Consider the following 22,031-nt stretch of genomic DNA (forward strand, 5'->3'; position numbering starts at 1 on the left):
CTGACTAAAGTCAGAACTAGAGGAACCAAGTGGGTAGTTTCCTGGATTTTTGATATGGCGGAGGCAATCTGGCTGGATCACTCAAAAGATTTGGATACCAATTCATTATCCATTGAGGATGTACTAGCAGAGGCCAAAGGAATGGGAGCCCAAGTCGGTCAGGACCAGAAGGGAGCAATGAAGATTACTCTGGCTTTGCACCTTCTTGCTTTCTGGATGAATTTGTTCATTACAGATAGTGGGGAAATGCATAAAGGAGACCTGGGAGGTCAGCTGTAGATCAGAGTGTCCCTTGGTGACTGTTCATGTGGAAGGAGCACAGCAAAATAACTGCTGTATTTTTTGTTCAAGTAGGACAAAAAAGAATGCAGCAAGGCTGACCCCAGTGAAGAAAAAGCAAAGCTGTCATTGTATTGAGGGATGACTTGTCAGGCTTTAAGGCAGTTTTGCTCAATTTGTCCAGTAACACAATGGATGCCCCTGGGATATGGGCTGCTATCAGAAATTGGTGCAAAGACATTACCCATTGCCATACTACTATGGCTTCCTACTGAAGGGAGTATAAGGAGGTTCTTCCCTGTTTGCTCACGAACCAGACTACTGCCATGTTGTCAGTCTGTATGGAAATCACACCCCTGGGGAGAACGCCCTGAAATACCTGCAATGCTAGAATTACTCTCATCTCCAAGACACTGATGTGAAGATTGTTCTCTAGATGTCACCCGGAACCTTGGACTTTCTACCTTTGAAATGTCCCCTAACCTAAAAGAGAGACGTCTATGGTTACGACAGCAAATGGCAGATACATGCGGAAGGGTCGACCTTCCATCACTGACTGTGATGTTATCCACTAGCTGACAAGCTCTCTGTAGATCTGAGTGATGCAAATTTTGGCATGTAAAGTATGAACGTTCTGAGACCTACCCTTATGTGAAACCTCGCTAGAGGAACTAATAAAATTGTGCAGTCATTAGGCCTAACAGTCATAAAATGAACCTTGCTAAGGGTGAAGGATGTAGAAGTATCAGTGTAGCCTACCAATCGCAGGGAGAATACTCTGGATTGGGGCAACTGGAAACTTGCAGTACTGAGTCCAGTTAGCATCCAATTAATTCTATTTGTTGTGAAGGTTCCATATTGCTCTTTGGTAAGTTTATTGTGATTCCCAGGTTTTGCATTAGCTGCAGAAGAAGGTGCAGATAGTGAAAGAGTAAATGCCTGGCGGTAGCAGTAAGGAGTCAATCACTGAGGCATGAGAAAATCTGTATCCCCTGCAGATGGAGATGGGCTGCAACCACTGCCATTATCTTGGTGAACACCCTGGGGGCTGTCGTGAGACGAAAGAGCACTTCTTTGAACTGAAAGTGACTGGTCCCCAGCCAGAAAATGAGAAACCTCCTTGAATCCTTCTCTACCTTTACATGACAGCATGTGTCCTGAAGATTTACCGAGCACATCCAATTGACCTTCCTCAGAATAGGCAATATAGACTGCAACGTGACCAGCCAGAATTTTTGTCCGTTTTACAAATAGATTTAAATGCCTCAGATCTATAATGGATCTGAGGTCCAATGTTTTCTTAGGTACCAAAAAGAACACTGAATAGTCTCTGGACTCTAGCTGGTCTTCAGAGACAGGCTGGATGGCTCTCTTTTTGAACAGCTTGTAAATTTCTGCTGCTGACATTTTCCACTCACTGGGTGGAATGTTGGATACTTTCTTCTTTGTTATTGGGAGAAAGGAAAAGGGAATTAAGTAGGCTCTGTAAATTATACTTAGCACCCAGGAATAAAGAAGTTATGTACCTACCATAACGTTTCCATGTTAGTTGTCCTGCATCTTGCCTTCCTTCTTGCTGTTTGGGTTCGGAGCCGATCCTTGGCTCTGACTCGGCCTACTTCTACAGCTCGAGAGCGGTTTACTGGCTCGAGGCTAACCCTTATCCCAGAATGCCCAGCGTCAGCTACCCAGATCTCGTTTGTGATAGCATACACTAGACATATAAAGTAACCAGTAACCTAAAAACTGATTTATCAAAATAAAAGATCAGAGTAAACTGTCATATAATTACCTGGCATGTGAACCAAGAAAAAGGAAATCAACCAGTGTGAACTCCTCTCAATCTTCCAGGAAGGGGGAAGGAAGGGGGGATGCAAGAAGGAAGGCGAGATGAAGGACAACTAACATGAAACATGATGGTAGGTACACAACTTCTTTATGTTAAGTTGTCCCATCTTGCCTTCATTCTTGCTGTTTGGGACAGCATCCCTAGCACCTAAAAACCCCGGGTGTCTCATTGGAACAGACTCTTCAGAACAGTGGCACTAAAGGAAGCCCTGCTCCGGGAGACCATATCGACTTTGTAATGAGAAATAAAGGTATGAGGGCTTGCCCAAGTGGCAGCTGCACTGAGTCTATGGGCAATTTAGACTGAAAGGCTTCAGAAGTGGCTAATGCTCTAGTAGAATGACCTTTTGGTTTTGCTGGTAGAGCTTTATGTCTTAAATGATAAATAAAGGCAATGATGTCAGCTAACCATTTGGATAAGGTCACCTTGGAAACTGGAAGGCCTTGCTTATGGTGAGCATAGGAGAGAAATAACTGGTCTGACTTTCTTAGCTCTTTAGTCCTATGGAGGTAAAAACGTAATTGTCTGTGCACATCCAGTTGGTGAAGACTGTATTCTGCCTTGTTGCTATGATTGGGAAGAAGAAGGGGAGATCAATGGATTGATTTAAATTGTTTTCTGAATAGACTTTTTGTATAAATGATGGGTTGGTTCTCAGAGAAAAGTACAGTTTTGTACCTACCATAAATGTAGATGTCCGAATAGGAATGCATCTGCAGTCCTTACAAATGGGTTGTCCTGTCGTCAGGCAGCCCTTCGGTCGGCCGGATTCCAAAGTCTGGGTCTGGCCTCGGCTGGTGTCGCACTTCACCCGACGTCATAGCTGCAGCTCTTTGGGTATAAAGGCATCAGCCGACGACATTTTCCTCAGTGTTTCTTGCCCCAGATGCCAGTTGCCCTCTTGGATAGCTAAATTTTGGATAAATGCCAATGTTTCCAAATAGTAGAAGGCAAACACAAAAAATAAGCATGTATGTACATATATACAAACAAATACACCATAAGAGATCCCCCCCAGCTAGCTATTAGATGGGCAAATACCCTAGGAATACCTCAGAGGGAAGGAGGGTGGGTAATCCTGACTGCAGATGCATTCCTATTCAGACATCTACATTTATGGTAGGTACAAAACTGTACTATGTCCTTCAAGGATGCATCTGCAGTCCTTACAAATGGGTAGAATACCATAGACAAACTAGGGGAGGAGGAAGAAAAAATTATGGTGTAGTTAGGATCCCTTGCAAAACAGCAGTGGCAAACCCTGCTAGGGATCTAGAGTATAAAGGTAAGTTATAATGCTTGGTAAATGTATGCACGGAGGTCCAAGTAGCAGCCTCTATAATGTCCTTGGTAGCCACTCCTCGTAAGAAAGCTGTGGTAGTGGCTGTAGCCCTTGTAGAATGAGGCCTTATGTTCTGTGGAGTTTGCTTTCCATGGTAGGAGTAGCAGAATCTGATGCAATTTCCTATCCACTTGGAGATTGTCTGTTTTGAAATTGCTTTTCCTTCCCTTCCTGTTGCATATGCTACCAGAAGCTGGTCAGTTTTTCTATTGCCCTTGGTTCTGTCCAGGTAGTAGTGTAACTGTCTATGTACATCCAAAGTATGCAGCAGTCTTTCCCCCCTGTTCTGTGGATTGGGGAAGAATGTAGGTAGGTGGATAGCCTGGTTTAAAGACACTCTGGATACCACCTTAGGCATAAATGTAGGATTTGTTCTCATGGACACTCTGTCTTGATGGAAGATTAGGAAGGGTTGTACTGCCATTAAAGCCTGTAGCTCAGAAACCCTTCTTGCTGAGGTAATTGCCAGCAGGAAAGCAGTTTTCCAGGATAGGTGTTGTACTTCTGTTGTTGCTGCTGGTTCGAAAGGGGGGAGTGTCAATTTTTCTAGCACAAAGTTCAAGTCCTATGCTGGCAATGGTGGTTTCCTAGGAGGTTTTACATTTTTAATTCCTCTCAGAAACTGCCTGAGTAGAGGATGCGAGACGACAGGGGGATCGAAGCTGTATTCTGCAGAAATAGCTGATGCATGTATCTTGATGGAGGAATAGGACAGGCCTGTATGGAAAAGCTCTGCCAAATACTCCAGGATGTTGGCTATGTCTACCTTTGACACATCTTTTCCCCTTTCAGTACTCCAAATGAGAAATCTTTTCCATTTTCCTGCATAGTTCCTTCTTGTTGAAGGTCTGCGGGCCTCAAGGATAATGTCTTTAACCCTTTGGGATATATCTGGGTTTGTTGCTCTTATGTAATGTTCCAGGCAGTCAGCTGCAGAGTTTTCAGGTTTGGATGCAGGGTGTTGTAGCCGCTCTGAGTTAACAGCAATGGAATCAGGGGTAGTGTCCACATTTGTCCCCGAGACATGCTCCTCAGTAATGGGTACCAATGTTGTCTTGGCCAGTCTGGAGCTATCAGAATGATCCTTGGACGTTCCTCTTTGATTTTCAATAGCACCTTGTGCAGCAAAGGAAGAGGTGGGAATGCATATGCTGTCAGGCTTTTCCAACTGAAGGATAGAGAGTCCATCTTCCAAGCAAGTGGGTGGTACGTCCTTGTGCAGAATTTCTTGAGCTGGTGATTGAGTGGGGATGCGAATAGGTCTATTTGTGGTAGTCCCCATTTCCTTGTGATGGCCTTGAAGATGTCCGGGTGCAGCATCCATTCGTGAGCATCCGAGGTAGTTCTGCTTAATATGTCTGCTAGGATGTTTTCTTTTCCCGGTACAAAAATTGCTTGTAACTGAATGTTGTAGCTCAGAGCCATATTCCATAGGTCCAGTGCCATCCGGCATAGAGGGTATGAATGAGTGCCTCCCTGTTTGTTGATGTACCACATGACTGTGGTGTTGTCTGTCCTTATCATCAACTGCCCTTCTTGGAGGAATGGTCTGAAATTCTGGATTGCCAGTTTTACTGCCAGCATTTCCTTTTGATTTATGTGCAGGTGCAGCTGATCTTGAGTCCATAAGCCTTGTATGCACTTGTCCAGCATGTGGGCCCCCAACCGAGGTCTGAGGCGTCCGTTGTGATGGTTTGGCTTGGTTGAATGCTGTGGAAGGGCAAACCTGGGTTTGACTGGCATGCCTGAGCCCACCATAGGAACTTTTGTTTTAGGCATGGGATTAGTGGTATTTCGGTTTCTAGGCTGTGCCTGTGTTGAGACCATAAATTCTTCAGGTACCACTGTAGCTTTCTCATATGTAGTCTGGCATGAGGGACCAGTATTATGCAGGATGCCATGAAGCCCAAGGCCTGCAGTACTTTCCTTGCTGTTAGTTGGTTCTGCTTTGTTAATGCCAAGAAGTAGAGAGGAAGTTGTTCTTGTTTTTCTGCAGTTAGGAATGCCATCTGTTTTGTTGTGTCCAATTCTGCACCTAAGAAGGTTATTCTTTGGGATGGTATCAGTCTTGATTTTTTTATATTGACTGTATATCCCAGGGTTTGCAGTAAGCAAATGACTCTCTGTAAGTCTTCTGTTAGCTTGTTTCTGTTGTCCGCTTGTATCAGGCAGTTGTCCAGGTATGGATATATTTGGATTCCCTGAAGCCTGCAGTGAGCGATTACTGATGCCAGGCATTTCGTGAACACTCTGGGCGCAGTAGATAAGCCAAAGGGCAATGCTGAGAATTGATAATGCTCTGATCCTGCAAGAAATCTGAGGTATCTTCTGCAATTTGGTCGTATGGGGACGTGCAGGTATGCCTCCTTGAGATCTAGAGTCACCAGCCAAGACTCCTTGCCCAGCATGGGAAGAAGTTGCTGTAGGGTCAGCATTTTGAATTTTGGAACAATGATGAATGTGTTTAAAGCGGACAGGTCGAGAATAGGCCTCCAATTTTTCTCTTTTCTTGGTACCAGGAAGAGTCTGGAGTAAAATCCCTTTCCTTGTTCCACAGATGGTACCCTTTCCACAGCTCTCATTCTTACTAATTGAGCTATTTGTTTTAGAGCTTCTGTCTTTTGATTTGGTGGTAGGTTTGGCATTCCTCTTTTTCCTGGTAAAGTATGGAAATGAAACCTGTAGCCTTGGTCTATAGTTTGCAAAATCCACTTGTCTCTTGTGATGCAGTGCCAGTTTTTTGAAAATAAGGCTAACTTTCTGCCTAAGGGTGCTGCTATTTGTTCCCTGGCAGGCGGTGCCAGAGCCAAGTCACTGTGATTGTCCTGTTGCAGTGGTAGTAGTTGTGTCTGTGCCTCGCTGGTTGTTACCTTGCCACTGGCGTCCCCTGTAGGCACCTCCTCTGGATTGGTTTCTGCCTCTTGAACGCCTATTCCTGCCTCTCTGTGTTTTAGAGGTTTCTGGAAAGGACCAATTTTTGGAAGGCCAGTTCCTGCTAAACCTTGGAGGCTGAACCTGTAAGAAATCTTTCACTGTTTGTACAGATTTTGCCTTCTCTTCCATTTTCTTCAGTACCTGCTGAGCAGGAGAACCAAATAAATTGACCTTATCCATAGGAGCATCTAATAGTTTTGCTTTAACATGATCCGGCAAGACCTGTTCTTTCAACCATGCATGCCTTCTGATAACTGTGCCAGTCATGGCTGATCCTCCAGTGCATCATAGCCACATTTTAAAGAATGGTTACTAACCTGTTGAATGTTATGCACCATTTCTAGAACATATTTCTTATCCAAAGAGTCATCAGAGGACAGTTTCTTAGTTAACTGATCAAGCACAAACTCCTGGTATTGGATCATATGAAACTGACAGTTCAATGCCCTAGCTGAGAGAGTAGCAGAGGTGTATACTTTTTTACCCCATCTCTCTAAGGACCTGGATTCCCTTTCAGAGGGGAGGGGATTTTTAACTGAGGTCGAAGCTACTGCCTTAGGCCCCTGGGAGATCGTCTCGGGATCTGCAAAAGGAGCCTTGTATAAATGGTGATGTGTGTCCGGGACCCTGTAGAACCTATCGGGCTTAGCAGGGGCTGGAGGCAAAGTATCAGGAGCAGTGCAAGCATCATTAAATGCATCATCTACAACAGGAAGAACTGGAGGTATAGCTAAAGGCCTATGTTGTGGTAAATGCAAAAAAGTCCTAAGCCTTTTCCTTGAATCTGAGAAATCTTGCCCCTGCCATTGAAATTGCTCCCTCATGGCATGTAGGGTTTCCCCAAAGGAAAATTCCTCTGGTGGAGAGGCAGAAGGAATCGATTCCTCAGCATCGGAGTCTTCATAAGGAGAAAAAGGAGCCTCTGGATGGTCTGTATTGTCTGAATCATCAGAAGAATCATCTGAGGACACTGGCTCAGGGGGCTCTGCTCTAGGTCTCTTTTCTGGAGGAGGTTGAGAGGCCCTGTCTGGATGAGGTTGGGATCCCCTTATTAAAGAGATGAGATCCTCTGCCAGAGTAAGCATTTGGAACTGGAGCTGGGCCTGTGAGAGGGGGGCTTAACAGGCGCAGACTTAGAAGTTTTGGCTGCTTTAGCCCTGGCAAAGGCCTTTATGGACATGGCTGCAGGCGGCCTAGCAGCACCACGTGCAGGGGTTGAAACATCCAAGGGGATGGTGTCCGATAATTCTTGTGAAACCACAGTAGCAGGTTGAATTTCAGAGGCCGATTCAACCAGGTTAGAAGGGGCCTCGGTAGTAGTCATGGATTCAGCTGAAATTAGAACCGCTTGCTTGGTTTCAGCCGAAACCGAGACACTCGCGGTTTGCTTAACCGTGGTTTCGGCCGAAACCGCGGACCGCGAGTGTCGGTCCTTTTCTTTGCGTTTCTTAACAACTTGTGAAGTCGGAGGATCCGACGGCATTATGTACGTGAAATCTGAGCCGAAAAACTGTTCAGCAAACTCCGACCGACGTCTAAGCGTCCATCGGTTGAAAGAAGCACAGGCTAAACAAGCTGCTACGTCGTGGTCTGGGCCTAAACAAGGTAAGCAGTAAGAGTGGAAATCTTTATGAGGTATTTGTTTCCCACAAGTTAAACAGTTATTCACTTTTTCTGACATCGGCTGAGGCAAGAAAGAGTCCCCAACGGGTACTTAGCTTTTAGAAGTCTTGGTAGTATTCGGTAGTAGTAATCTCTGGATCTGACCGACCGGCACTTGCGAACAGCTTCTGCTTGGCCACGGCAAGAAAGACTGAGGAAAATGGCGTCGGCTGATGCCTTTATACCCGAAGAGCTGCAGCTATGACGTCGGGTGAAGTGCGACACCAGCCGAGGCCAGACCCAGACTTTGGAATCCGGCCGACCGAAGGGCTGCCTGATGACAGGACAACCCATTTGTAAGGACTGCAGATGCATCCTTGAAGGACATCTCTATCTTTGTGAAACACCATATATGGAGGACGAACACAGAGTGCTTGGAGTTCTAAAACATGTCTAGCTAAGGTAATAGCAACCAGAAAAAGTGTTTTCCAAGAAAGAAATTTTAAGGGACAATGATGCTGCTGGTTCAAAGGGAGGCAGAATTAAAGAAGTCAAAACTAAATTGAGATCCCAAGGAGGAGGTGGATCCCTCACTGGGGGTCTAAGAAGAGATGTTCCTCTCATGAAGGCTTTGCAGAGCTTATGAGACATTATGCTAGAATTAAGAATTCCAATACGAAAATTAGATATGGCAGCCAGTTGTACCCTTATGGTAACAGCAGCCGCACCTGACTGAAAAAGCTCTGCTAGAAATTCTAGAATTTGATAGACTGGTGTTGAAAAGGGGTCTAAGTTTCTAGATTCTGCCGAGTAAGAAAATCTTTTCCATTTGCTTGCAAAAGTCTTTCTCGTAGTTGACTTATGGGAGGAAACAATAATATCATGAACTGCTGGGGCGATACTTGGGAGCCTGGCTAAGGTAGGAAGTGGAGTAACCAAGCTGTGAGCTTGAGAGTCTGAAGGGATTGGTGCAACCCGCCTGATTGATGAATCAAAAAATCTGGCACCGGGTCCAGAATCCAAAGCTGGTCTAGGAGGTGGAGGTGCAGGAATGGAAACCATATCTGTTGAGGCCAATAGGGGGCAATGAGGATCATTTTGCAACCCAACGATTTTGCTTTCTGTATGAGTCTTGGAAATTGGGAAAATGCATAAAGGAGTCCTTGAGGCCAATCGTGGACTAGAGCGTCCCTGGGTGTTTGACCTGGAAGAGGAAGCATGGAGAAGTAGCTGCTGCATTTGTTGTTGAGGGGAGTGGCAAATAGATCACAGCAAGGCTGGCCCCATTTGCGGAAGATAAGATCCGCAACTTCCTGATTCAGAGACCACTCATGAGGCATGAGGATAGCCCTGCTGAGCCTGTCCGCTATAATGTTGGATTTCCCAGGGATGTGCGTTGCTGTCAGAAAACATTGGGAAGAAAACGCCCATTGCCATAGTCTGAGGGCTTCTCGACACAAGGGGAAGGACCTGGTCCCGCCCTGCTTGCTGATGTACTACACAACTGACATGCTGTCTGTCTGGATCGCAATAGTCCCGGAAGGGAGAGAGTCTTGAAGAGCTTGCAATGCTAGGAGCACCGCTCTCATCTCTAGGACACTGATATGCAGACGGTACTCGTGAGGTTGCCACATGCCTTGGACTGTCCTGCCTAGATAATGCCCCCCCCCCCACCCTATCAGGGAGGCGTATGTGGTCACTGTGGCTACCGGAGGGGGTTGTATGAAATGTCTGCCTTGAATCACCAGTGGGGAGACCATCCACTAAGTGAGGTGTCTTTTGCATGTTTCTGTAATCAGGATCATGTGAGACATGGGTAGTTCCTGGAAGGACCACTGCGTGAATAGAAACCACTGAAGGATTCTCATGTGGTAATGCGCTAATGGAACAAGAAGAATGGCAGCTGCCATGGAGCCTAGAGCTTGCAGGACATGTCTGACTTGAATCTTTCTGCTCTGCATTAGAAATGACACTTGTTGGCGAATAGTGAAAACTCTTTCCTGAGGTAACTTTGCAAACATCTGTTTTGTGTTTAATTCTGCTCCTATATATGTAATAGACTGACAGGGCAACAAGGCAGATTTTTCAAAATTTACTGTAATGCCTAGTTGGGTGCAGGTTGATATATAAGAGATGATGCCTGGTGGTAGCAGTCAGAAGCCAGTCGTCTAGATAGGGAAACACCTGGAATCCTTGACGTATCAGGTGAGCCATGACTACTGCCATACATTTGGTGAACACCCTGGGGGGCTGTGGTGAGACCAAAGGGCAGAGCTCTGAACTGGTAATGACTGTCCCCTACCCGGAAGCGAAGAAATCTCCTGGAGCATCTGTTCATTTTGATATGTTAGTACGTATCCTGAAGATCTATAGAGCACATCCAATTGTCCTGACCCAGAAAGGGGAGAATGGACTGCAGTGTTACCAGCCGGAACTTTTCTTTTTGTACATATTGGTTCAATCTGCTGAGATCCAGTATTGGTCTCCAGTCCCCTGTCTTTTTTGGTACTAAAAAGAATCTCGAGTAAGTTCCGGATCCTAGTTGGTCTGTGGGGACTTCCTGAATGGCTCTTTTTTCTAGCAGTTTTGAGACTTGTATGACTGCTTGATCCCTTAGATTGGGTGGGACATCTGGGATGGACTTTTCTGACTCTAGAGGGGGTTGATGGAAGGGAATTTTGTAACCTCCGGATATAATAGATCGTACCCATCTGTCTCTTGTTATATTTTGCCAGGCTTTTGGGTACAGCAAAAGTCTTCCCCTGACTGCCTCCAGAGGTGAGCAGTCAGGTAACCAGTCAGGGATACTGGAAGGATTTTGGCAGAGAAAGTTTCTCGGTCACCCTGATTTTGCGGTCCCCCTCTGCCATGAGGGCGGCGTCTGTCATTGTTGTTGTTTACCCTTCTGCCCCTGGGGGAAAGAATCACCACGTGCGTCAGGCAAGGGTCCCTGGGATTTTCGAAACCACATCTTTCCACCCCTCTGACCTTTGGGATAAGGTCTGTTAGGAGTGCAAAAACGGACTCTCACGGTAGAGAGAGTCTTGCCTCCCTGCTCACACCTGGTAAGCGTGTCTTTCACCTGAGGACTAAACAGCGAGGAGCCATCAAAGGGAATATTTGTGAAGGACGCTCGAAAGGGTTCTGCAAATTGAAACAGCCGCAGCCAAGCATGTCTCCACTCCTGTACCTGCGGCTCTGCTCGCTCCATCGGCTGCATAGGAAATAAGCCTCATGGAGGAGTTGACTATTGAATTAAGAGTCGCAAGCTGGGAAGCTATTTTGGCTGATGCTCCCTCAGCTGTAGGATCTTGTAGGGTATCTCCAAGCTCTTTTAGGAGATCCCTTTGAAGTTGTGTAAAATGAGAGAGATAATTCAGGGACCTCATGGAGAGGGTCACTGAGGAAAACATTTGCTTCCGATATATGTCCATCGTTCTAGCCTCCTTGTTTGGTGGATGGACAGACAAAGTTTCTGCTAACTCTTTCTTGGTGGCTGCTGCTACCACCATGGCATCAACTGGCGCACCTTTAGTGAGAAACTGTTTATCCTGGGGAGCTGTTATGAATTTATTTGGTCTCCTCGAAGTAGGTTCCCCATAGTGCGGAACTGACCAAGCCTTTCGAGCCGCTACAGACATGAGTGGATCGAAAGGTGGAGATACCCAGGAGGTGGAAGGTCGGGAACCGAATGCCTCCAGGTATACAGACTCGTCCTTGGTAGGGGCTAGAGAAGACCAGCCACCCCTTTGCCTAAGCATTTCAAGGATGTCCGAAAAGAAAACATCTTCTGAGGGGGACCCTTCTGATTCATCCAGGTCTGTATCTCAGGTGACAGACTCAGGGGAGTCTAGGTGCTTCCTCTTGCACTTCTTCTTCTGGGGAGGCTCCTCTGAGTGATCAGGAGAGGCCTCAGAAGAAGAGGGATCACCCAATGGGGTGTCCTGGGACATAGGTTCCCTACGCTTCTGGGACGGAGGAGCAGAGGTTGGCACAGGCACCACGAGGGATGGAGCCGATGGGGCTGATAGTAGGGCTGTTTCAGGAGACAGCACACTCCACATGACCTCGAAGGCGTCCCGACCCCGAGGCAAAGAAAGCTCCGGCTCCGAAGAGACGGGAGTCTTTCTCCACATCAAGGGTGACGGCTCCAATGCTGATGTGGGAGCCATGCTCACCTGCACTGAAGCTCCGAGAGGAAGAGCGGGGTTGGACAAGGGTCTGATGCCACTTCCCCCCTCGAAGCCGACGAGAGAGCTTCGGCGTCCAGATCCCTTGATGGACGGTACAATCGAGGTGATCAGAGCAGATGTCGGAACTGAAGAGGAGGTGATTGGTGTGGTCGGTTCTACTATCAACACGTCCATGGTCTCCGGTTCCAAACTAAGTGTAGTAGGAGGAGGAATGGAGATAGAGGCAGATGGAGACGCAACCTGCTGAGGTGGGCTGGAAAGTAATTTCGCAAGGGCCTGTAACTTAAGCAACCTGCTGACTACTCTCTCCACATCCTGATCCAATAACCTAGAGGAGTGGGATGAAGAGTGATGACTGCATTCACGTCCGAGTAAGGGTGACTGTGGCACCGAGCGGATCAGCTCCAATGAAGGAGACTTTGCTCGCTTGTGGCTCCGAGGTAGCAGTTGGAGCCGAGGGAGGAGTTGTCTTGTCGATGCTAGTCGGCACCGACAGACTTGGTTGTTCAAGCCCAAGAGTCGGCTCCGAAGATGGAGCCGACGGCTTAACAGACTTAAGAGGATTTCACTGGCTGAGAACCTTTAGCTGGGGAATCCTGTGGTTTCCATAATCCTCGAAGGATTAATTTGTTTTTGTGCTCCTGCAGGACCCTTGAACTAAATGCATGACAGATAGAGCAGGAGTCCTGCAGATGCACAGCCCCTAAACAATAAACACAGCTAGTGTGCCCATCTGCCAGAGACATTTTCTGACAGCATGAGTCACACTTTTTGAAGCCGGAAACTTTGGCCTCTTTAGACATCTTTCAACAACTAAACTAAAGAAGCAAACAGTCTTTTATTTTTTATGTTTTAACAAATAAAGAAAAAAAGAGAGCCTCTAACTTAAACGGCTGTCTTAAGGGGGGGGGGGACTCTCTAATTTAAATGAGTTCAGGGGAAACAGAAAGGCCTGCGAGTATGGAACGACGGCCAACAAAGCACAACACACAAGAAAAGGCGATAAGGGATACAAAGTACTATATAGACAAAAACTTGTTAAATTCTGAAGAATAAACAACAACAATAATAATAGAAAAAACTATACTAAGCCTGAGCCAGTAACGAAGCAACCTCGCAGCTGAAGTGGCAAACGAGATCTGAGTAGCTGACGCTGGACATTCTGGGATAAGGGTTAGCCTCGAGCCAGTAAACAGCTCCCGAGCTATAGAAGTAGGCCGAGTCGGAGTCAAGGATTGGCTCTGAACCCACACAGCAAGAACGAACGTGAGATGGGACAACTTAACATCTGTTATTTCTTGCCAGGCTTGTGGGTGCATGGAAAAGTCCCCACTGACTGCCTTCAGAGCACAGCAGCCTGTCAACCTTTCAGGGACGCTGCTAACACTTTTTGGTAAATGGCCAGCAAAAGCCTTGATTTTGCAATCCACCTCTCTCTCTTGGGCGACGCCCATTAGAGTTACCTCCTCCTCTGCCACAAGGAGTTCTGTCCTCAGGAGTGTTATAGTAATAAAGTTGTAATGTTCCAAACTATATCATCTTGTTGCCCCTCTGGTTCCAGGAGAAGGTCCTTTGAGGGGTGGAGAAGCAAATTCCCACTGCAGAGAGGGATTTACTATCTTGTTGACTCCTGGTTAGTGTGTTATTTTTACCTTAGACCCAAAAAGTGTGAATCCATCAAATGGGGCATCTTAAAGCTTTCTGCAAAGTCACAAAGACGCAGCTAGGCATGACTGCATACAGTAATACCAATGCCCGCTGCTCTTACTCTACCATCAGCTGCATTCGATAGCAGTCGCATGGTGATGTTTGATACGGATTGCAAGGTGGAAAGTGGGAAGTCCACAGTCTTTTGGACATCCACAAGCAGGTGACTGTGACAGATTTGGTGAGCTCCTTAGTTAAATCTCTATGAAATCGGGTTATATGCGCCAAACAGTTCAGCGCTCAAAAGGGGAAAGTCCCTGAAGCATATGTCCATTTCCCAAACCTGTCCAACACCCTAGTCTCCCTTTTAGGGGTGAACAGAGGAATTTCCCTCTGATGGTTCCTTCTTGGTGTCATTGCTACCACCATGGCATCTAAAGGTGGACCCCTGCACCAATGCTTCCTCTCCTTGGGTGTTGCCAAAATCCTGTCTGCAGCCATCTGCTGGGCCATAAGATCAATCAGGTGATCAATAGGTGGTACTACCCAGGATGAAGTTGAGCCAGAAACAAAAGCCTCCAAGAACATGGTCTCATCCAGTGAAGGATCATCTGTGGACCATCCTCCTCACTGTTTCATCAATTCCGGGAACTAACCACACGCGAGATATTCTAAGGGAGATCTGGGGGATCCTTCTCCTTCATCCAAATCCATGTCTTCTGTAAACAACTCCAGGAGATGAGTCTATGTTCTTACATTTGCATGTCTGTTTTCAGTGAACCAGAGCTAGTGGGTGGTCAGAAGGATCGGAATCAGACTGAGAACTTGTGTAGTAGTGAGCTGAAATCTGTGGTTCCGACTCTCCATGTTTTCCCTTGGCACAGCCAACACCCTTTCAAAGGCCTCTAACGTTGAAACGAACATCGGACCAGAGAGGGATCTCCTTTTGCCTAAAGTAGGTGGGAAAATCTCAACGTCGACAGTCCCCAGTGCCAAGACCAACCTCAGTATTGAGATGCTGAGGGCCAAAGCCCTGAGAGGGAGATGGACAGTTTGATAACTTTGGAGTCAACCTGTCCCCTCCAGTTCTGGCACCAATGCTTTGGCTTCAAAACTCTTACTGATCCAAGCATCTCAGAGTTGAAAGAGACAGGGATACCACCATCAGATTCAAAGCAGCAAGCTCTTCTGGCTCTGACAAAGGAGTACCAGAGAAGGTCGGATCCATGACAACCAGATCAGATGGGCGGGCCAGTATTGCAGATAGAAGAGGAGGGGTTTTTGGACCAGTACTTGATGCATTTGAAGTTGATCGCACTGAGAGAACCTCAAATGAATCTGCATTCAAGAATTTCTGCATCATTCTATCAACATCTTGCTAGGTGAAGCTTCTGGATGACTGAGCTGAAGATGCTTACTGAGGGTGGTCTTGAAAATCTTTTCTCTTGTAAGATGGAGTGTGCAATCTCTGGTTTACAGGCTCTGGAGAAAAATGGAGCCAAAGTGGGGAGGGTTGGGTCCGAGGTACTGACTGATATGACCTCCTTGAAATTTTAGGGTCAGGATCGGCCAAAGCAGAGGGATCCAGAGACCTCCTCATGGATTTTTTTGAAATCTTCTTTCTCTCTTTTTCTTTGGTCCTTCTCCAACCTTTTCTTCTCATTACCCTTGCTCTTGTCCTGTTTTCTTGGCCAGAGATGAAGTGGCAGCAGATGATGATGAAGTAACAGGAAGGGAAGTCCCCATCTGAGGAGGGAGGAGACGCTTGACAATCAACTTTTCCCTTTGAATTTGTAGGGTTCAGGCACCAAAGGATGCACAGACATCGCAATTGGTGTTAAAGACGGGCAGAGTCCAAACAGTAAACACAGAGTGAGGGTCTTGAGGGGGAATTTTGTGGCTGCAATCAGCACATTTCTTGAACCCCTGACCACTTGACGTCTAGTACAAAGAGAATGAATAACTGCCCCATAAACAAAAAACTAGTTATAGAAACAAAAAAACACATACACAAACTCACACAACACCAGAACAAAGAGAGGAATCGAGCTACCATCTACTATCATTAGTAGAGAAAACACTACCCTAAGGCCTAACCTAAACTGTGTAACTAAGAACTATTTTTAAACAATATAGAAACAAGCAACTATAAAACACTAGAGACAAGTTTCTCAGTAGGACAGGAGTTTAGATAGGTAGTTGTCCAAAAAGGATACACTGACTATGAGCCCTCATCCTGAAACGCTTCTGATGCTTCAGTTGTCAAATGAGATCTAGGGTACTACGGCAGAGTGCTGGGAATTATGGACTGAATTGCAAGAAAACAGACAAAATTGGATCTGAATATTCTCCTCTCACTGCTGCAAATTCTATTTTAAGACACTGGATTTACAGCACAGGATAGGATGTTAAAGCAATATTTACAATTTGTACTGTGAATGCAAAGTATGACTTTCAAGACATGAGTGCCAACAGTAACACAGCAAAAAGAATGCAGAATCTGAACTGATACTGTTGCAGTTCACAGTTTGCATTCCATAATATCAAGGTAAGACAAGAACATGAAGAAACTGTGATGACAGAGGTGCCATATGCATATGTGCAATACAGAATGCTACACTGATGTGTGAGAACAGAACTAATAAGTCTGAAGCTGGATCTATACTGTGAATTATGTAAAGCATAAGGCTTAATATGTAATGTCTTCAAATTCTTTCATCTTATATTGGTGTACTGCAATTAAATACATGGACTATGAAGCTAACTGAAAATACATTCACTTTGTAGTCAAGGTACAAATGTTATCACAGAATATGGGAGTAGGAGTACAGAATCTGCAGAGGGATATCGTGCATAACAGTACATAGTTTTTATATATTTATATTTGTTTCTGTAAAAATAGACAACATGCAAGACTGAGGATGGGTTATAATGCAAACTAGTTATACATGTGCTAAATATGGAATGCATACTCATTTGGTGAAGAAATGTAAAACCACCACTCAAGTTGTAGATGTTGAATATCATATTTTAAACTCCTAAGCATGAAATTCAAAACAAACTGCATAACTACCATTGTGCTAAATGAACAGGAAATCCAAGTAAAATAAGTAATAAAAACCGTTGGGGTACACTTTTTTTTTCTTTAAAAGGTTCAGGACAGTGACAGACTAATTAGAGAAAGAATGCAAGCTTAAAATATACAAAAATGTTCTAAAAAGTAAATTTCAAATTTAAATGAATACTACTCACACATCCATGTGGTGACCAGCGCTCTGAAGTCCATCCCCCATCTCTTTCTCTATTGCACTCCACTCACTACAAAGCAAAAGGCAAACTAATGTATCTTAAAAACAAGCTATGATCAATTACATTTTACCTTTAACACTGTTGAAAATATTTAACACAAAGATTCAACATAACTTTTAGCGTTGCATGACTGCAACTTTAAATCGATGTTCATGTGATTTAAGAGTACAGCTGCCCATGTCTGCACCACAAAATGGTGTTGACTACTGCGTCCTGGGAAAGAAACGTTGCAGAGCCTCAAATCAAATCTCAACAGTGGAGAGCCCCCCCTTTTTTTTTAATATTATACAGTTTTTATTTTACTTTTGGATTAAACAAGTCAGGCTTGGTAAAAGGGTTAATGCCTTGAAATTATCAATGAAATCAGAATCACAACTGGATACAGTGGCATTTAACAAAGTTGGTATCTGATGTCTAACTACATCATCTGCAGAAATATGCATCAGGTGCACAGTGACCCTAAATATTGATGAAACTGAAAATGAGCATGGATTTTATTTCACTGTTAAGCAGTTTTTGCCAGCACCCTGGCAATCTCTTTCAAGTTCTCAATGAACCAAGCATATAGTTGCACAGGTGCAGCCCACAAAAGAAACACTTAAAACCAAGGTAAAATAAAAGGGACTGCACACGATGGAGGAAAAGTAGGTTTCCACACCACACTTTAATGAAACAATCGGATTAAGTGCTTTTGTCTCTCCCAAAATGGGGACTTCATCAGAATCAGTAAAAATAATGTAAAACCTGCTTAAATAATTACAAAGCTTTTCCAAATTGATAAATAATTTTCAATTAATATAACCCTCACCAGTCACATGACTTAATCAACAACCTTTTGTATATTTCATGACAAAAAAGAATCCATGACAAAACTGACAAAGACAAATTATATATATATATATATATATATATATATATATATATATATATATATATATATACATAGAATTAAAAATATAAATAGTATAAAAAATTTTTTGAAAATTTTTTAAAAAATAAATGGGTTACCACTATTTATTAAAGATCATTGTGAAGTTGTTAAGTTCTCACTTTGTAGCCCCAGTGCCCCTATCATAACCTCTCTGCTTTTTCTTTTAAGATAGGGACAATGGAAATGGATTAATTTAAACCTGGTGGGAAATTAGCTGCCAATCTTGATTGCCACTGTCTCTCCCTTTTACTCAACAGGGTTTTCCAGTCCCCACCCCTTGGACTTATCAAAATCTGTTCGATAATACCAAAGGTAAACTTCCTGAAGTCCGTACACCTTAAGGAGTGTTTATAGAAAGCATTAGTCTCTTTTTTGTGTTTAAGATCGTATAAATGTTCGTATATTCTATTTCTTAATGTTCGCTCAATCTTCTTGATGTAAAATGCAGAACAGCTATCACAGTTTGCCAAATGCACTATCCTAGTAGCATTACAGTTGCCTTTTTTGGAGACTTTTACTGTGCATTGTGTTTTCTAAGGTGATATCCACATTTTTGTTAATAAAAGCACACCGGTTACATGACCCACACGGTCAATCTAAAATAATGAGGCGGCACTGGAATATTTTTAGGGTTGACCCGATGGTGTATAACATTGGGGGTGACCAACCACTGTTTATTACTAAAACCTGTCAATATAAAGAGGGTTTTGGAAAATGGCGGTACTGGTACTGGGGTGAGTGGCATGGGTACGAGACCTTGTGGGTCATGCAACCAATGTGCTTTTTGAAGACAGAATGGGTGACCTGGATTTAGAGAAAAATGATCTCTTTACAAAAGAAGGTCTGTTTTCACAAATCCCAAAACGACCACAAACTAATCACCTTGGAAATCCACATCTCCCCACCACTTGCAAAGGTAACCACCATGAAAAACTTCAAAGCTAACTTTGGGCTCCTAAAAACAGAGGTGGCTGAGTTCACGGCACCCATGCAAATGGAGATCAGTTGCATGACTGCCGAATCATACACCAATGCACTGTACGAACATGTACACAAATGCATAGATTTCGCCATACCCAATAGAATCAAGATGCTCTCCTCGAAAAAAAGGAAGCCAATCTGGTGGTCCCCTGCCATAAACAAACTCTACAAAAAAAGGAGGAAACTGATGCGGGATAAGTGAAGTCCCAAGACTGGAAAAGCGCCCTTATCAGTCTCAACAAAAAGTTGAGATTCCTCATCAAATCCTCTAAAGCTAGCTATGAAAACAGAATTGCAGCAGATAGTAAAGACAACCACACGGCCTTCTATAGTTGTGTAAAGAATCTCCACGGCAATACCCAGATTTGCTCTGAACTACTGCACAATAGTACCTCCTACACTGAGCCAACAGACATTGCCAACATACTGGCCGACAGATTCAGTGCCAACTTCACCCCCCCCAGGGACCAGTCACAATACCAGCAGATTGCCAGACACCCAGTATTACTGCTGCACAGGTAAAACAGCACTGTCCAAGGCCAATAATACAGCTTCTATGGGACCTGACAATATCCCTGGCTGTGTTCTACATGAACTACAGAGTGAACTGGCACCTCACCTGTGTGCCCTGTTCAATCACAGCCTCACCTCAGGCTTTGTCCCTACTGAATAGCGCACTGCTACAGTCATCCCTCTCCACAAAGGAGGAGCGACTACAGACCCTGGGAACTACTGCCCCATTAGCCTGTCTGATATGCAAAGATATGGAACGCATCATCATGGACCTAATAAACAAGGATATAGGGGATCTCCAAATTCTGGATCCCAAACAGTCTAGTTTTGTGAAGGGTAGATCATGCCAGCTCAACTTGGTCAACTTCTTTGTTGTGGATGAAGGCAAGGTGGTTCATACAGCCTACCTTGATCTGGCCAAGACTTTTGACACCATTCCCCACTCAGGAATCATAGAAAAACTCACTAAGCTAGGCATCAACCCCTATATCACTAGGTGGGTTGCAAACTGGCTCACAGGTAGAGCCCACAGTGTGAAAGTAGCTGACTCCAAGTCAGACTGCCGACCAGTCACGAGTGGAGTCCCACAGGGTTCGGTCCTGGAACCTCTCCTGTTTGGTATCTACTTCTCTGAAGTCCAGGCCGACACAAAGGGACTCTGGCTGACACAGTTCACAAACAATTGCAAGTTGGGAGCTATTATTAACTCCTCAAGTGATGTTGAAATCCTACAGAAAGGCCTCACCGAGACCAGTGACTGGTGTCAAAACCATGGCCTTAAGCTCAATGCCAAAAAATGTGTCGTCACCCCCTTTGGAAAAAACCCGGTTCCCATGAATTACCACATCAATGGTAGTCCACTGAACACAGAAGGCATTATAAGAGATCTGGGAACACAGGTTGACAGCATCCTCTCTTTTGAGCACCACATTGCCACTGTGGTCAGAAAGTCCTTCTATGTGCCACATCTCATTACTAAGGGTTTTGCATCCAGAAAAAAGAGGTCATTGTCTCCCTCTACTCTTCCCTCATTAGTCCAATCATTGAGTACAATGCCCTATTTGGCATGTACCTCACTAAACACCTGCAACAATTGGAGAGGCCCCAAAAGTACCTCACAAAGAGAATCCTAGGCCTTAAACATTTGTCCTATATGGACAGACAAAAAAAACTCCAACTATTCTCTGTCTCATATTGCCTACTTAAAGGCAATCTCTGCCTGACTTACAAAGCCATGTCTGACCCAGCTATGTTAGAAATGCTACATCTAAAGAAATCCAAATCCCTCCGCACCACACGCTCCAGAGACCTCAACCTCATTACCATAATCACGGGAACATGTTGGAAGGACAGGTTCATAACCCAGAGACTGCCCATGCCATGGAATAGACTTCCCATACATGTCAAGCAGTGCACCTCACTGGCTCTCTCCAAGAGAAATTGTGATGACTGGATGGGAAATAGAAAATTCACCCCAGGATCACTCCAGTGGCTTTACTCAACAGAGGCACTGGGAACTAAGGTCCAATGGCACGATGCCAGGGTAATCCTATGAGCTAGGCTTGTAAAGGTTTCAGGGCAATTAGCCTAGTACATACCTATGAACCTATAAAAGAGAAATTTCGGGTCTGACTTGGCCAAAAGTTCAAAGGGGGATTGAGTTAAAGTTTGTGGCAAAACACTAAGTTCCCAGGGTGAAGCAGGGTCTCTTACTGAAGGTCTAAGTAGAAGAGAAGATTTCAGAAAAGCCGTACAAATTTAAGAAGCTAGGGGGAAGGCATTATAATCTATCTGGTAATTAGAGATGGCTGCATGCTGGACTTGTAAGGTAGAGAAACTAGCACTGTCCTGAAAAACTGAAGCCAGAATATTGAATATAGCAGGAATTGGAGATGTGAAGGGATTTAGCTTCCTTTGTTCTGCCCAATATGAAAATCTTTTCCATTTACTCTTGTAAATCCTTCTGGTAGAAGGGTTTTGAGATGAGGATAAAGTCTGACGAACTGGAAAGGAAAGCCTGGACTGTCTAGCCGGAGGAATGATGTGGTTAACTTGAGGCCTTGAATGTCTGGATGAATCGTTCCCGATGGGTGCAACAGTAGGTCTGGACTGGTTTACGTGTCCAAGGTGGACATAAAGATGAGACCAAAGGAAAGAAAACCACACCTGCTGAGGTCAGAAGGGAGCAATGAGGATTACCTTACTCTTCGGCCATTGTGCTCGCTGAAGAAATTTAGATATTAAGGGAAGGGGAGGATAAGCATAAAGGAGACCAGAGGGACAAATGTAGACTACAGCATCTCTCGGTGACATCCCCTGAGGGGGAATTAGGGCAAAGAAAGTACAGTTGTGTACACTTACCATAAATGTAGATGTTCGAGTGCATTCACTGTTGCAGTCATCACATTTGGGTTATCCCTGCCAGGGTATCCCTCGTCCGGCCCGAATATC

At 44.7% G+C, this 22,031-nt stretch overlaps 1 protein-coding gene across 4 annotated transcripts in view; it reads right to left on the reverse strand.

The window, feature by feature from the left end:
* SNX4 (sorting nexin 4) overlaps positions 1–22,031 on the reverse strand; it is a 2,225,118-nt gene that overhangs the window by 770,236 nt on the left and 1,432,851 nt on the right. For all 4 annotated transcript variants that reach the window (XM_044075014.1, XM_044075015.1, XM_044075016.1 and 1 more), the window contains one exon: positions 17,099–17,164. In XM_044075014.1, coding sequence (XP_043930949.1) covers positions 17,099–17,164 — 66 coding nt within the window. The remainder of the gene's footprint in view (positions 1–17,098; positions 17,165–22,031) is intronic.

The sequence above is a fragment of the Protopterus annectens genome, chromosome 6.part0 (genome assembly GCF_019279795.1).
Source record: "Protopterus annectens isolate FY-2018-M chromosome 6.part0, PAN1.0, whole genome shotgun sequence".
NCBI classification, from domain to species: Eukaryota; Metazoa; Chordata; order Ceratodontiformes; family Protopteridae; genus Protopterus; species Protopterus annectens.